The following is a 13381-nucleotide window of genomic DNA, read 5'->3' as shown; positions in this document are numbered from 1 at the left end:
CAAAGAATATATGCTACTACCACCAAGATCTGCACCTGCATGGGCTCCACTCAGACTTGCGCCCAAACTCACCTCTGTGACACTGCTACTCATTGCAGAGTGACTTCGCCGATCAATTCTTTCAGGACGCAATGGTCTGGTATAGGCCCAAAACTCACACTTTCATTCAAGCAAGACATCTCGATCTCATTTCCCAATATTCAGGGGTCTTTCCTTATAGATACTATTGACCAATAATCATAGTCATCATATATCGCATGGACCAAAGTTTGTGGTCCTTACAGAACAAAAATGTTCACTTGCTCCTATATATAGTTATCCTTCATTTGAAGTCATTTATTTATCATGGTTTTCATAATTTTAATTTAATAATACAAGGGCCCATGTTTATTCCCCCATACAGTTTTCTATCTATTTCAATAGTAGAGTTCTGAGCAGTTCCCCATCTATATTCTAAGAAAATCATGGTTAGTTGCTAGTTACCATTAGCATATTTTTAATTTATATTTGGAGACGCTATATCAACCTCATGCACTGCAAAGCATTAATTAATCCACTGCAAAGCATGTATGTCATTGAAATCATGGCAGCAAAATATCAGTATATCAATACAAAGCTTCTCCCAACACTGTATCCACACACTCAATTAGAACCCATACAATCTGATGACATAGTGGTACCATTTAGCCCAGTGTCCAAGTATAATCTTGACAGGAGTGCTTCTTCTAGTAAATATGTGAAAAATATTGGGCAAATATGAATGATAGCATGTAACAAAGAGAAGGAAACAAAAACATTTTCAAATAATATATATCCAGCAAAACGATCAAATGTAAAGAAACATAGTGATAAAATGATTCTACCTGTAAATATTGCTCTTATGACCAAAGGTATTTCTATTCTGCTATATACGCATTCATCAAATCATCTTTGGTTTTACTCTGGCAAATCACAATTGAAGGTCAATGTTGTCAACCCATAGTGGTTACAGTGAGAAATATACAAAAATCATATCCTTTCTCTCAATATTTTCCATTCTAACAGAGTGCACACACTGACTACATGGTGAGTTTACAGACAAGAATCTGCACAAAAGTACTACCAACTACTGGGAACAATTCTAAACTGCATAGCTCAGTTTGATTTATTTGCTGTTATCAAAACATTCACACATATTATACTCAGATTTCACTGGCTCGTGTCACAGGTGACTAATTGGATGAAAGTATGTATCTCACTGAAATCCAAGCTTGGCAAAATATTGATGCAGGTAAACAGACTCGTTAAATTTATTACGATATAACTGCGCATGTCCGGTTAGTCAGTGGTGTCCCAGCAGGTTGTAGGTATGGTCTCTATGATGGACAGTTACAGTCTCAAATGGTTTGGTAAGGAGTAACACAACACTACGGTGACCCCATAGTCAAAACGCCTGTATTGATGGAAAAAGATAATGTTTTGCCAAGTGAATTTTGAAAAGATCAGAGGATAGTCGCATGTACAGAGGTAAGAGATCAAGATGACTGTTAATACCAACTTTAAACTGTATATTTGTATATCCCACTTGTTTTGGTATTGTGAACATGTGCAAGACTTTTGGAAATGCTTTCTTGTATTGTTGAATTACAAATGTCAGTATGTCCACAACATGAAATTGGACCTGCAACTTTCTGTGTTTGGAATGAAAACAAATGTATACTCTCATTATGTGTTTTATTTAATATTGTTGGCAGCAAAATTCTTAATGTAAGGTATTAAAAGCCACTCTTAGTTTTAAACATTTTAGACATTATTTAGAAGACAGATATTTCTTTCTCCGACTCTATTGCCTTTTACAGGTGAAACAAGAAATAAACATTGACAATTCGACATATATACATAGAAAAAAAATAATAACCAAAAAAACTGTATGGCAGCATCTGATACTCAAATTATCCAGTCATATATATGTTTTGATAACACATTTTCTCTACACACCCTAAAGAATAAATTCTGCATTGTGTCATGCAGAATTATGAGTTGGTAGAAAACCCTCCACTTCAACTGCTCAACTGTTGTAACATTGTAGTTAGGCCCCACTTCAACTGCTTAACTGTTATAATATTGCAGTTAGGCCCCACTTCAACTGCTTAACTATCATAACATTGTAGCTAGGCCCCACTTCAACTGCTTAAATGTTATAACATTGTAGCTAGGCCCCACTTCAACTGTGTAACTGTTATAACATTGTAGCTAGGCCCCACTTCAACTGCTTAAATGTTATAACATTGTAGCTAGGCCCCCACTTCAACTGTGTAACTGTTATAACATTATAGCTAGGCCCCACTTCAACTGCTGTTATAACACTGTAGATAGGCCCCACTTCAACTGTGTAACTGTTATAACATTATAGCTAGGCCCCACTTCAACTGCTGTTATAACACTGTAGCTAGGCCCCACTTCAACTGTGTAACTATTATAACATTATAGCTAGGCCCCACTTCAACTGCTGTTATAACACTGTAGCTAGGCCCCACTTCAACTGCTTAACTATTATAACATTGTAGCTAGGGACTCTCTTCAGCCACATAACTGTTTTAAAGGTCACATGCAACATAAAACACACGTTTCGGTACTTACCGAAACAAATCATCAAAAATGCCAATTCAACCTGCACTGGGGGAAAAAGTGGTTTCAACAGCTGTGCTACGCTGCGCCCAGAATGCATGAGCAATGAATAGGTTCGCAGAGCTTGAAACAGTATGCCTGCCTGGAGTATGAGGTCGTCAGCAGTAGTCTAATCTTGGTTGTGTATACAAACATACATAAAAAACATGTTGATTGTGGTAAGCAGCTTCTGTCACAGAGAGAGCTCAATGTCTGGTTTATTGACACCTACATGTCTGTCTGCTAAAGACAATATGCAATACACAGCTTCAATCAATGACCACATATCAGGCTATATGCCATAAACAAAATAAATTGATTTATGACTCATGCACCTCAGTCCTGTCTCTGCCACGTTATGTAATTAGACAGGTGTGATACTTGAACACATGACATGTTTTTTATATCTTACCTCACACATGAATGTCGCTTTCTGATTGGCTAAGCCCTATTCTATTATTTTCAATGTACCCCGCTTACAGTACAGGCAATGTATTATTTTCAATGTACACTTTTGGGAATTCCGAACTCTTCTGGTGTTTCATGGTAGTACTTCTTTGCCTCAAATAACATTGAATCACTCATCAAGCATGGAAATTACCGATGTTTTGCGACTGAAAAATCGATAGAAGGGAGGTAACTCTAAATCTGTTTACCTTGTGTCGTCTGCAAAATGGCGATTTCCCTCGCATTCACCTGAAGTGCTTGAAAGAGTTCAAAATTAAAATTCAGGTGGTCGGTAAGATAGTTACATTGTACATTGGGCTCATGTACCCTCCAGGTTTGTCTAAGTTCCCCAAGCTCGCAGGGTACATGAGCCCATGGCCCCCTCGTGACCAGTGAACAACTTATAATTTCTGTGGGTAAAAAGAAGCTGTTATCCATAAAGAATCCTACTTTCTTGTGAATCGCATTGATTCTAAAATTTCCATCAAACAGATTATCTTTCTGTACACAAAATGAGCCCTCAGCATATCAGCATATGAACCAGCCAATCAGAAACCATCGTTACACTTGAGCGTACACCCGCCCCCTATGACTGGGTTCGGTCTCCCGAGGACTTAGTTTCGAGGGAAGTAAGCCCAAGTACAAAATATTGCACTTTTGAATCGCGATTGCACGCTTATAATATTGTTTATTTGTTTTTTACAAGGAGCAATGTATATTATATGTCATGATTAAGTGATAATTGTATTTTAAATATGTTTGATTTTGTGGTTGCATGTGACTTTTAACAATGTAGCTAGGCCCCCACTTTAGCTGCTTAACTGTTATAACACAGTAGCTTGGCCCCCACTTCAACTTCTCACTTCTTATAACAGTGTAACTAGGCTTCCACTTCAACCACTTATTTGTTGTAGATGAGCCTCAATTTTGCACTGCTCAACTGCTATAACATTGTAAATAGGCCTCCATTTCAACTGCTCAATTGTTATAACATTTCAGATATGCCACTTCCATAACTCCTCAACAGTTACAAAACATTGTAGCTAGACCTCCACTTCCATTGCTTAACTGTCATAACATTGTAGCTGGGCATCTACTGCAACTGCTCAACTGTTATAACATTGTAGATATGCCTATACCAACTGCTCAGCTATTATAGCATTGTTCCTAGGGTAACACTTTAACTGCTCAATTGTTATAACATTGTAGCAGTGATGAATGAATTATATGCTACACTAAGCAGCAGGAAGGCAACTTTCAGCTACTATTGTCCTTCCTAGCTTTAACTCTATCATGTTTAACTGCAAACAATACATCAATGGCAGTTCAACAAAGATTTCAGCAATCCACATCTACACTGTAATGAGTGATAAGTACAACTATTTCTTGCATCTATCAGCAAGTATTCAGCAGTTCATTAACAACCCTAATCATAGGTGCAACACGATATCTAAAATAAACAGTCAAAAACATGCATTCAAAATAACAAAATAGTCTGATATTGGAAAACACCAGACGTATATGCCTTTTGACCATCATAAATGCAATACTGATTGTTTGATCAGCATTCTAGAAGTTGTTGACTCAAACATTAAACATACAACTTTATGGATGACAACTTCTTACTTATTGCATAGAATGACGGTTCGACGTCAGTTCTTACATTGTTAAGAAGCTATGAGATTTCCTAGCTTGATAGCTTGGTTCTTACATCATTATCAAGCTAAGAGATCTCTTAGCTTGATAACCATGTAAGAACCTACATCAAAACGCTGCTCTATACAATAAATAAGTTGTCATCCATAAAGTTATATTTCACCATAAATCCCGCCTGAACTCCTTCTATCACTATGATATTTGCAATTTACCCATTATTGAATTGATGAGCATATTTGCTCTTGTCGAGATTGAAATCTATTACACTGGTGCACCTCGGAAAAGAGGAAATGAGGGAATTGAGCACGCACTGTAAAGGAAATGCACATTCCCTGGGGAATAGGGATGTTTACAGTGTTCTTGACAATATGCATAATCACTTGCATCACTCCAACTGTAACCGTTGATATAGACAATGCTGTTTACATTTCATAGATTGTGTAGAGTTAATCACTTCCGATCAAGGATAACTATTGTCAACCAAATGACACTGTTTTTGACAACCATGATCTTCTCGTATATATATACCCAGACTTGTATTTCAAATCTGTAATACATGTACACTGACAATTGTGGTGATTTGTATCTAACATAGTCTGGCAGCCAAACCCACTTTTTGGCCACAGCCTTTCCTAGGTGACTATAGTAGTTACCTTGGTGAATATTGCTTTGCAAGACCATCTACTTAGAGAAATTTCTTACTGGACTTCCACCAGCATTGACTATTAAGTGTAGTTGCAATATATACTTAAACAGAATCATGTATATAAACAATGCATCTGTAACACATTTTTGTACTTCCTGATGATGTCATCACTCAGAGCTGGCAACACCCACTTGTTTGGAATGTTAGTTTTTGTTCTGTCAGTAAGTATATTAGATGCTGAATGCATGCTTGACTAATAATAACATAAATATTACACAACCATGTTGGTTGGCGTTTTTTCAAGGCTTAGCCAAGTAAGTTGAAATATATGTGTATGGTTAAATGTTGATTTTAAAGAGGAATGGGTAGCATAATTAAGTTAGTAGCTTCAAGTACACATGAATGAAGACATTCTGAAATGTGTGTGTACAGCTAACTGCTGTCAAAATGTTCAACTTGCTACAAACAGAATGACAGCCTGTTCTATCTAAAGCACATTAAGTATCATATGGCTTAGTCATCTGCGACAAATGGCTTGAGATCACTTGTTTGGTTTCGTATAAGTATGGAACAGTCGGTTTGGTCTTATACAAGCAATTTACAGTTGCACTGGGCTTAGATATTCGAAGCTCTCCTAGACAGTCGTAAGTTAATGCTAATGCATGCCACTTACAACTATCTTAGTGCTAAGAGAGCTTCGAAAATCTAGGCCCTGGCACTTGCACATGGCAACTTAGTCTCAAATCTTTTCTTTTAGATCAAGTGCCATGGAGAGGGAGTGTTATTTTGATTGGAAATTTAAACAGAATGATTCCCTCCCTACGAAGTAAGGAACTCATTAACATTCAGGCCAAGCAAATTCAGAACATTATTTGATGTAGTAAGATGTACCAGGATAACATTCATGAGAAACTGCAGTCAAGGCATTAGACTGATTCAAGTATCATCCTTCAAGCCCACAAAGTATAAGCAGAAAAGTACCTTCATCCTAAGGAAGTTCTAAAGGCTTTGAAACTCCATGCTGATAATGCACATGTGGGTGCGCCTGCTCTAAAAACAGCAAAACGGTCTGAGCCCCACAAATTTAACTTTAAGCATCACTGTATATACTGTGGGGAAAAAAGTCAAGTTAAAAAGGACGCACACAATTTGTAAGAATGGGACATAAACAGTCATTGAAGAAAGAAATCCATGAGAAGTACGATGAACGAAGTGATGAATTAGCATCTCAAGTTAAGAGTCAGGGTGTGTGGAGCTGTTCATGATTTACATGCTGCTGATGCATGCAATCACATAAGTAGTCATGTAAATTTTAGGTCTCCAAAATCCACAAGTGCTGCTCTGATGGTGGAACAGGAGGGCCATGAGGATAAATCATTGCGGGTCATCATAGGTGCATTAAATGAAGACCAGTCAAAAAACAGGAATTCAGTTGAAGATGACATTTGAGATGTGGAAAATGGAGGGAATGACCATTCTCGTGACCTTGCTTGTTATCAGACTGTTAGAATACTTTGTGATAACCTTGTAGCACTATCTTATCCAGGAATGGCTACTAATATGGCATGTCACAGCAGTGCAGCAAAGGCTTCAGTATTATCCCAGACGAAGATGACCACATTAATAATATATCAAGTGCCAAGCTGAAGAAAAAGATCTGTCAAGAAGTGAACTGCATTAGCATTAGCTTGATAAAAACAAAACATGTCTTGATTATGATGATACATCAGCTTTTGTTAGTGGCACTGTCTTTTATCGCCTTTCCAGTTTGTCTCCAGATCTACATCCAGATCTGATCCCAAGATTAGGTGGAATGCACATGCTGATGAGTTTTGTGGGTCAGACTGTAATTGTCCTGTCAGAAATTTTGATGTCTGTCTTTGGAGGGGTCAAAAATGCCAATAGGAAAGACGTTGAACATGAGAAGTATGCACATGGTTGTTGAGAAGCTGCTTACAGATGTTTTTGGTAAAAGTCAGCTGAAGGGCCATCATGATTTTATGAATGTACTTGAAGACCTGTCATCCAAAAGTCACCCTTAAAAATGTGGGTTGACCTGTGTGCAAGTAGGTAGGTGATTGGCCTCTTCACCTGCAGGCAGTGAAACATTTTGGCAACATTCAAGCATACCGGTCTAATATGATGGCACAAGTGACCAGATTCACAGCTGAATGTTATGGACAGCCAATGGCTAAATTCATGTCAGAAGCAAGAGACAGTGTATGGGCAGCTGCAATTGAGATCCCTGGACTAGAATGTGTTCCCAAGTTTGCCTCACTGCCACCAATTACTGAAGCATTCATGAATGTCAAAAAGTTTCATTTGCAAACCTTTCTTTGGAGGAATACACTGCAACCTGATCATCAGAAGTTAGAAGCCACAGACAACGGCTGGATGGAAGAAGAGTATGAAGTCATTTCAGCCAACAATATTAACTGCAGACTCCCCTTGCTCCCAGTAAGATCTTACAGATTATCAGGTGTTCCTGCTCAAGTGAAACCCCATGCAAGTCTCCAAAATGTAACCATGCAAAACTAGCAAATACGTATACAATGTTCAGTCCTTGCTAGACTTCAACTACATGTTACAATGAACAAACATTAGTATCACAATATCATTGCCATTTTTTGCGAATCAATTCTCATATTTCACTTTTTAAAGAATATTATGTTGCAATGTCTTTAATTAATGGCATCCACTTTGTTTTAATTACTTATCTAAAACTGCTCAATGCTGACAGATGTCCTGTAAACTTACCCTTGATATTGGTGGTCTTAACATACATATTCCACCAAATAACCTACAATAGACATCAAAACAAGCTTATGTCTTCCTGCTGCCAGACCAACAACAATGGATCGTCATGACAGACAGTTATCACTCAAATTACACAAACCCTATAACTTAACTCTGACGATGTCAAACAGCTTAAAATATTGCTTTCCTCAACATTCCTTTTGTTGATCATTAGAGACCTTATCTAATGTAGCACTATGAAAATCATTTGGCCTGTGATTGGCCAGTGACTTATTGGTTATTTGCTCTAAAATCATAAGAATAATATCAAATCATATTCTTTAATCACATTCTACGTCTTGTCAAGCCAGTGTTTGCTATCTGTTAAATGTAATCACTGGTTAGCTTGAATAGAGTTAAAGCCAATGGTTACATTTAATGACATATTCTATGTAAGCAGCCCGAAATGTATGCCATGCATCTGAGAAACGGGTGGTCCTGGACTCTTGGTAGTAGTATTCTGTCAAGTAATAAGGCACCTTCATATTGGTTTCCATACTTAGCATGTACTGCCGACTTTTGTAATGAAATTAAACATTTCATATTCTGTAGCTTTTAGTCACCGTATCCACCTGTTGTCTGGTCTAGACTCGATTATTTACAGACTGCCACCATATAGCTGGAATGATGCTGAGTGTGGCGTAAAACTAGCTCACTCATTCACTCACTCACTCATTACATCTGAATTTAAGAAACATAGCATATCAGAGAAAAACACTTGGAAACATAACACTCAGGTGCCACTTTTGTCATTTTTCAGATAGTTAAAACACTCTCCAATGAACAAGACTACAACAGAGTCCACAACTCCAGGGAATTCAAGTGGAGGATTCACACCACTGGCTGTAGGCCTGATGACCGGGCAGTTCATCATGATGGTGGTGATGGTGGGGGGAAACAGCATCTTCATCCTTGCCATCATCAAGTACCGCAAACTGAAGACCATCAACAGCATGTTTGTGGCCAATCTCTCCCTGTCTGACCTCATCTTGGGGATCACCATGTCCTTCCAGATAGCCTTCTTCTTTCAACCCTGGATGGAACATGTGAAGGAGCTCTGCATCCTCAGATTCCAGTCTGTCAACCTCTTCAGCAAGGCTGCCCTGTACTCCCTCTGCCTCACTGTCATCGATCGCTTCATTGCCATCATCTACCCTTTGAAGTACCCAAGCATCATGACCAACACCAAGGCATACATCCTCATCGCTATCATGTGGGTCTATGCCATCGCCAATTCGCTTGTCCCAATCATCTTTGACATCAACACATGGGACAAAGCTGCCTTCTGTCTGTATGAGCTTGTGACAGAGAAGAAGTACCGCCTCTATATCCACACCGAGGGCCTCCTCCTCTCCATCTTCCTCATGGTGTGCTACTCCTACATCTATATGGTTGTCCGTAGACACAAGAAGAAGATTGCTACAGAGAATACTGCATCTGATCGAAAGTTCATCCAGGACAAGAAGCTGGCCAAGTTCAGCATCATCATCGCCATTGTCTTTACCATCTGCTGGCTGCCCTTTAGCATCATTCAAGAGATTCAGGCTTACCAGTTCACTGTTACTGGAGCATTTGTGGGCAACTTTGCTGTCTTTCTAGGCATCTCCAATTCAGCCATAAATCCATTTATCTACACATGGAAGAATCCAGACTTTCGCAATGCTATCAAAAAGTTGTTAAGACTGCAAAATTTTCCTCAACAAACAGATGTCACTCCAGGAGAGACCACTAGTTAGGAAAGACTAAAAGAACATGGAGACTATAGTACTGGCTAAGATAGAGATAGTACCCACCAAGAACAGGAAAGACATCTTCAGATGAGGTTGTAAGTAAATGCATGTATTGTCAGCTAAATATGTAAGGACTCGCCAAGTAGATGTTCTAAATCTTGCACCTGTTTCAGCTACACAACCAACATCATTGTATGTTCTCCAAGCACCACTGAACTAACATGCACAATACTCTGCTTCATCACACTAACCTGATGTCAATACTCATATCAAGGTGATATGAGTGTGTGAGCTTAGTTTTACACCACTTTTAGCAATATTCCATCATTATCACTGTGCGGAAACCAGAAATTGGTTCCAAACATTGTAACCATGAGGTGAACCAAACCCAGCAAACATGTCGACAATTGGACTAAGTCTCCATCCATTGTGATATGAAAGGCAGTCTGAGTGTGACCAGTCTTCAAAGCTTGCTTGAACCAGTGTTCACAACAAACACTTAACTTCTGTTCTTAAATGCTACCAATATTTCATCGGTGCAGTGATGGAATCCAAGCAAGTGGATTGTGATTAAGTGATTGTGTTTAGTTTTATGCTGCACTCAGCAATATTCCAGCTTTATGGTGGTGGTATGTAAATAATCAAGTGTTGACCAGACAATCCATGGACAAACGGCATAAGCATCGATCTACTCAACAAGAATATGATGATATGTGTCAACCAAGGCAGTGAGTCTAACCACCTGATTCCTTTAGCCAGCTCTTACAACAAACATGGACCGTGAAGGTCCAGTGTCGAATAGGCCTTCAGCAACCCACACTTGCCATAAAAGGCGACTATGCTTGTTGTAAGAGGTGACTAACGAGAGCAGGTTTTCAGGCTCGCCAACATGGTTGTCACATGTTACTGGTTCCAAACTGCGTAGATCGATGATCATGCTGTTGATCACTGGATGGTCTGGTCCAAATTAGCAGGTCAACCATATAGCTGGAATATTGCTGAGTACAGCATAAAAATAAACTCAATCACTCACTCACAACAAACATGGGTTACTATAGATCAATTCTAACTTAGCTCGTCACAGGTCAGCAATACATGAGCAAAAAAAGGAGATTTAACACATATCAAGGGTACTAGGTACTGAAGCTCACATTGTCCTCATGAGAACACTACTAACAGCTATTCTGACTCAAGAATGTGTCCTGGTTTATAGATAATTTGACTATTTTAGGTGCAGGCTATATCATTCCAATTTGTACCAAGTGAAATATACAAGTATGGTAAGGGAAGCCATCATACATTTAGCTGTCGGAGTGAATGAGTTTAGGTTTACGCTGTACTCAGTTTAGCTGTGGGTAGGACACACCAAATATACATAGAACAAAACATAATCTGTTGTGTTTTTAGTGTACCCTGTTCTTTGCATTACAATACCAATAAGCGTGATACATATTTCTATACTGATGAAGTAATGAAGTCCTGCAACAATACAAGGTCACAATGTGGAGAGGTCATACTTCAATACAATGTATTGCATTGGACACACTAACTTTACGTTTTGCTATATGTGATATCCAAAACAGGAATAAAAGATTTCACCTTATCATTACAATTTTGATGATTTTTTACTACATTTAAACTCAATGGATTAAGGTAGTGGCTGCCAAACAGTTATCTCCACATAAGAGTTAGTATCACATGTACACAGTTACAGTCTATTACAGTTCCAGTATGTTTCCCCACAGTACTTGACAACAATAAGGAACAGCAAAGAAATTTCTTAAGAAAAAAATTAAAGATAAAGTTATGAATGCTATAATTCCACCACGAATGACAAGAAATTCTGAAATGTGACAGTTAGCTGTTATTTAACTGCCATGGCCCCCTTCCACTGCATTACATAAAAACACAATTAGCTGAACACATTAGAGAATATCTAATTAAGTAACACTTTCAGATTTGCAGTTTACTTCCGGACTATCACAAGATAGAGTATGTAGTAGACAGACACTGCTATTTCATCTACATATCAGCATGTGAAAACATCGGTCAGGCATCACTGCAATGTTACACCAGAAGCTTCAGGACAACCCCAAAGAGAGTTTGTATTTTAGTGAGACTTCAGCACTATCACTTGGATGTATAAAATGTTGGAGAATGTTTGGTCAGGACCTGACTTAATGTATCAAAGAACACTGATATACTCAATTAAAACTGACAATTTATTCATGTGCCTTGTGGTCAAAGATTGTAACCCATTATATTTTACAAGCAGTCAGTAAGTCAAATTGAAATATGTTTTCTTGTATTATAAATCCTCTGACCATTCATACCATTACAGTAAATAATTAGTACATAGTGATATCTCTTAGACATGCAAATTTGGAAATTTTCAAAATTAAAATGTAATGACATTAAAAGATGAAATAATGACTATCCTCAAACATTTAAGAACCAATGACACATATCACTGCCATATGCATCTACAACATGATATAGGAAGATAACATTCATATCATACACCCACTTTGAAGAGAAAAATTAATGTTATCAGACATTATTTCTGGTGGATGACGCCAAAGATTTATTGCATGTGATAGCTTTGCACTTAAAGTATCATATTTCCCCATTTCAAAACGCATCAAAGCACTGAGTTATGGATCTGTATTCTGTAACAATAATAATATGGAAATAGCATCAGCCAGCCATGCAAACTCACATCTAAACATAATGAAACACATAGACTCGGGAAGTACACTTAAATTTTGTTGACTCAGACAACTCAGATGAATAATAGTGTCATTTCCATGGAAACCAGAACATCAAACTAATTGCAAAGAAATAATAAAAATAAAACATGATCTCTGAAACGATAGGAAATTGTTTTTATACCATCTGTATTGTCATGTTTGAACATATCTGTCACAATTAAACTTCACATTTCATCAAATGGAAGGTATGAGTGCTGTTTTATGCAGCATCTAACAATATTCTAGCAGTATGACGGCATGGGGGCACCAGGGGACACCATTTCACCAAATGAAATTCATCACCACTTTATCAATATTAAAATCGCTACATAGGCATTTCACAGAAATGGCCGGAGAGATTACAAAGGGAGACACAATAACATCTCCTCTCCCGTGCTACTGTAGCAACATTTCACTACAGATCACAATATCAAGTGCTGCCAACCAAATGTGTTTCTCTGTCATAACGAGTTTTATAGTCCATCAGGATCAATACTATTTGCTGTTACAATTTTGACATTTTGGGAATAAAACTAAATGCAGACCTACAAAACTTCTGGGTGATGACAACCAAAAAGAGACTTGAAAATATTAAAAGTATTCTCCTGAGTTGGAAAAAGCAAACTTTAACACTGATTGGAAAAATAACTGATATAAAAACTTTGGCCTTATCTACTCTTGTTCATCTCTTCTCTTCTCTTCTCTCCCAA

General features: G+C 38.0%; 2 protein-coding genes across 2 annotated transcripts in view; one reads left to right on the top strand and one right to left on the bottom strand.

Annotated features, from left to right (window-relative positions):
* LOC137285022 (serine/threonine-protein kinase SMG1-like) overlaps window positions 1-13381 on the bottom strand; it is an 89226-nt gene that overhangs the window by 23339 nt on the left and 52506 nt on the right. The gene's annotated exons all lie outside the window — the stretch shown is intronic.
* Window positions 1418-11328, top strand: LOC137284374 (beta-2 adrenergic receptor-like). Its single transcript, XM_067816157.1, has 2 exons — window positions 1418-1506; window positions 8952-11328. Exon 2 carries the CDS (start codon window positions 8971-8973, stop codon window positions 9925-9927), a length of 957 nt encoding a protein of 318 aa, XP_067672258.1. The 5' UTR covers window positions 1418-1506; window positions 8952-8970; the 3' UTR covers window positions 9928-11328.

This window comes from Haliotis asinina, chromosome 5, assembly GCF_037392515.1.
Source record: "Haliotis asinina isolate JCU_RB_2024 chromosome 5, JCU_Hal_asi_v2, whole genome shotgun sequence".
NCBI lineage: Eukaryota > Metazoa > Mollusca > Gastropoda > Lepetellida > Haliotidae > Haliotis > Haliotis asinina.
This window is presented reverse-complemented; position numbering and strand designations above follow the sequence as displayed.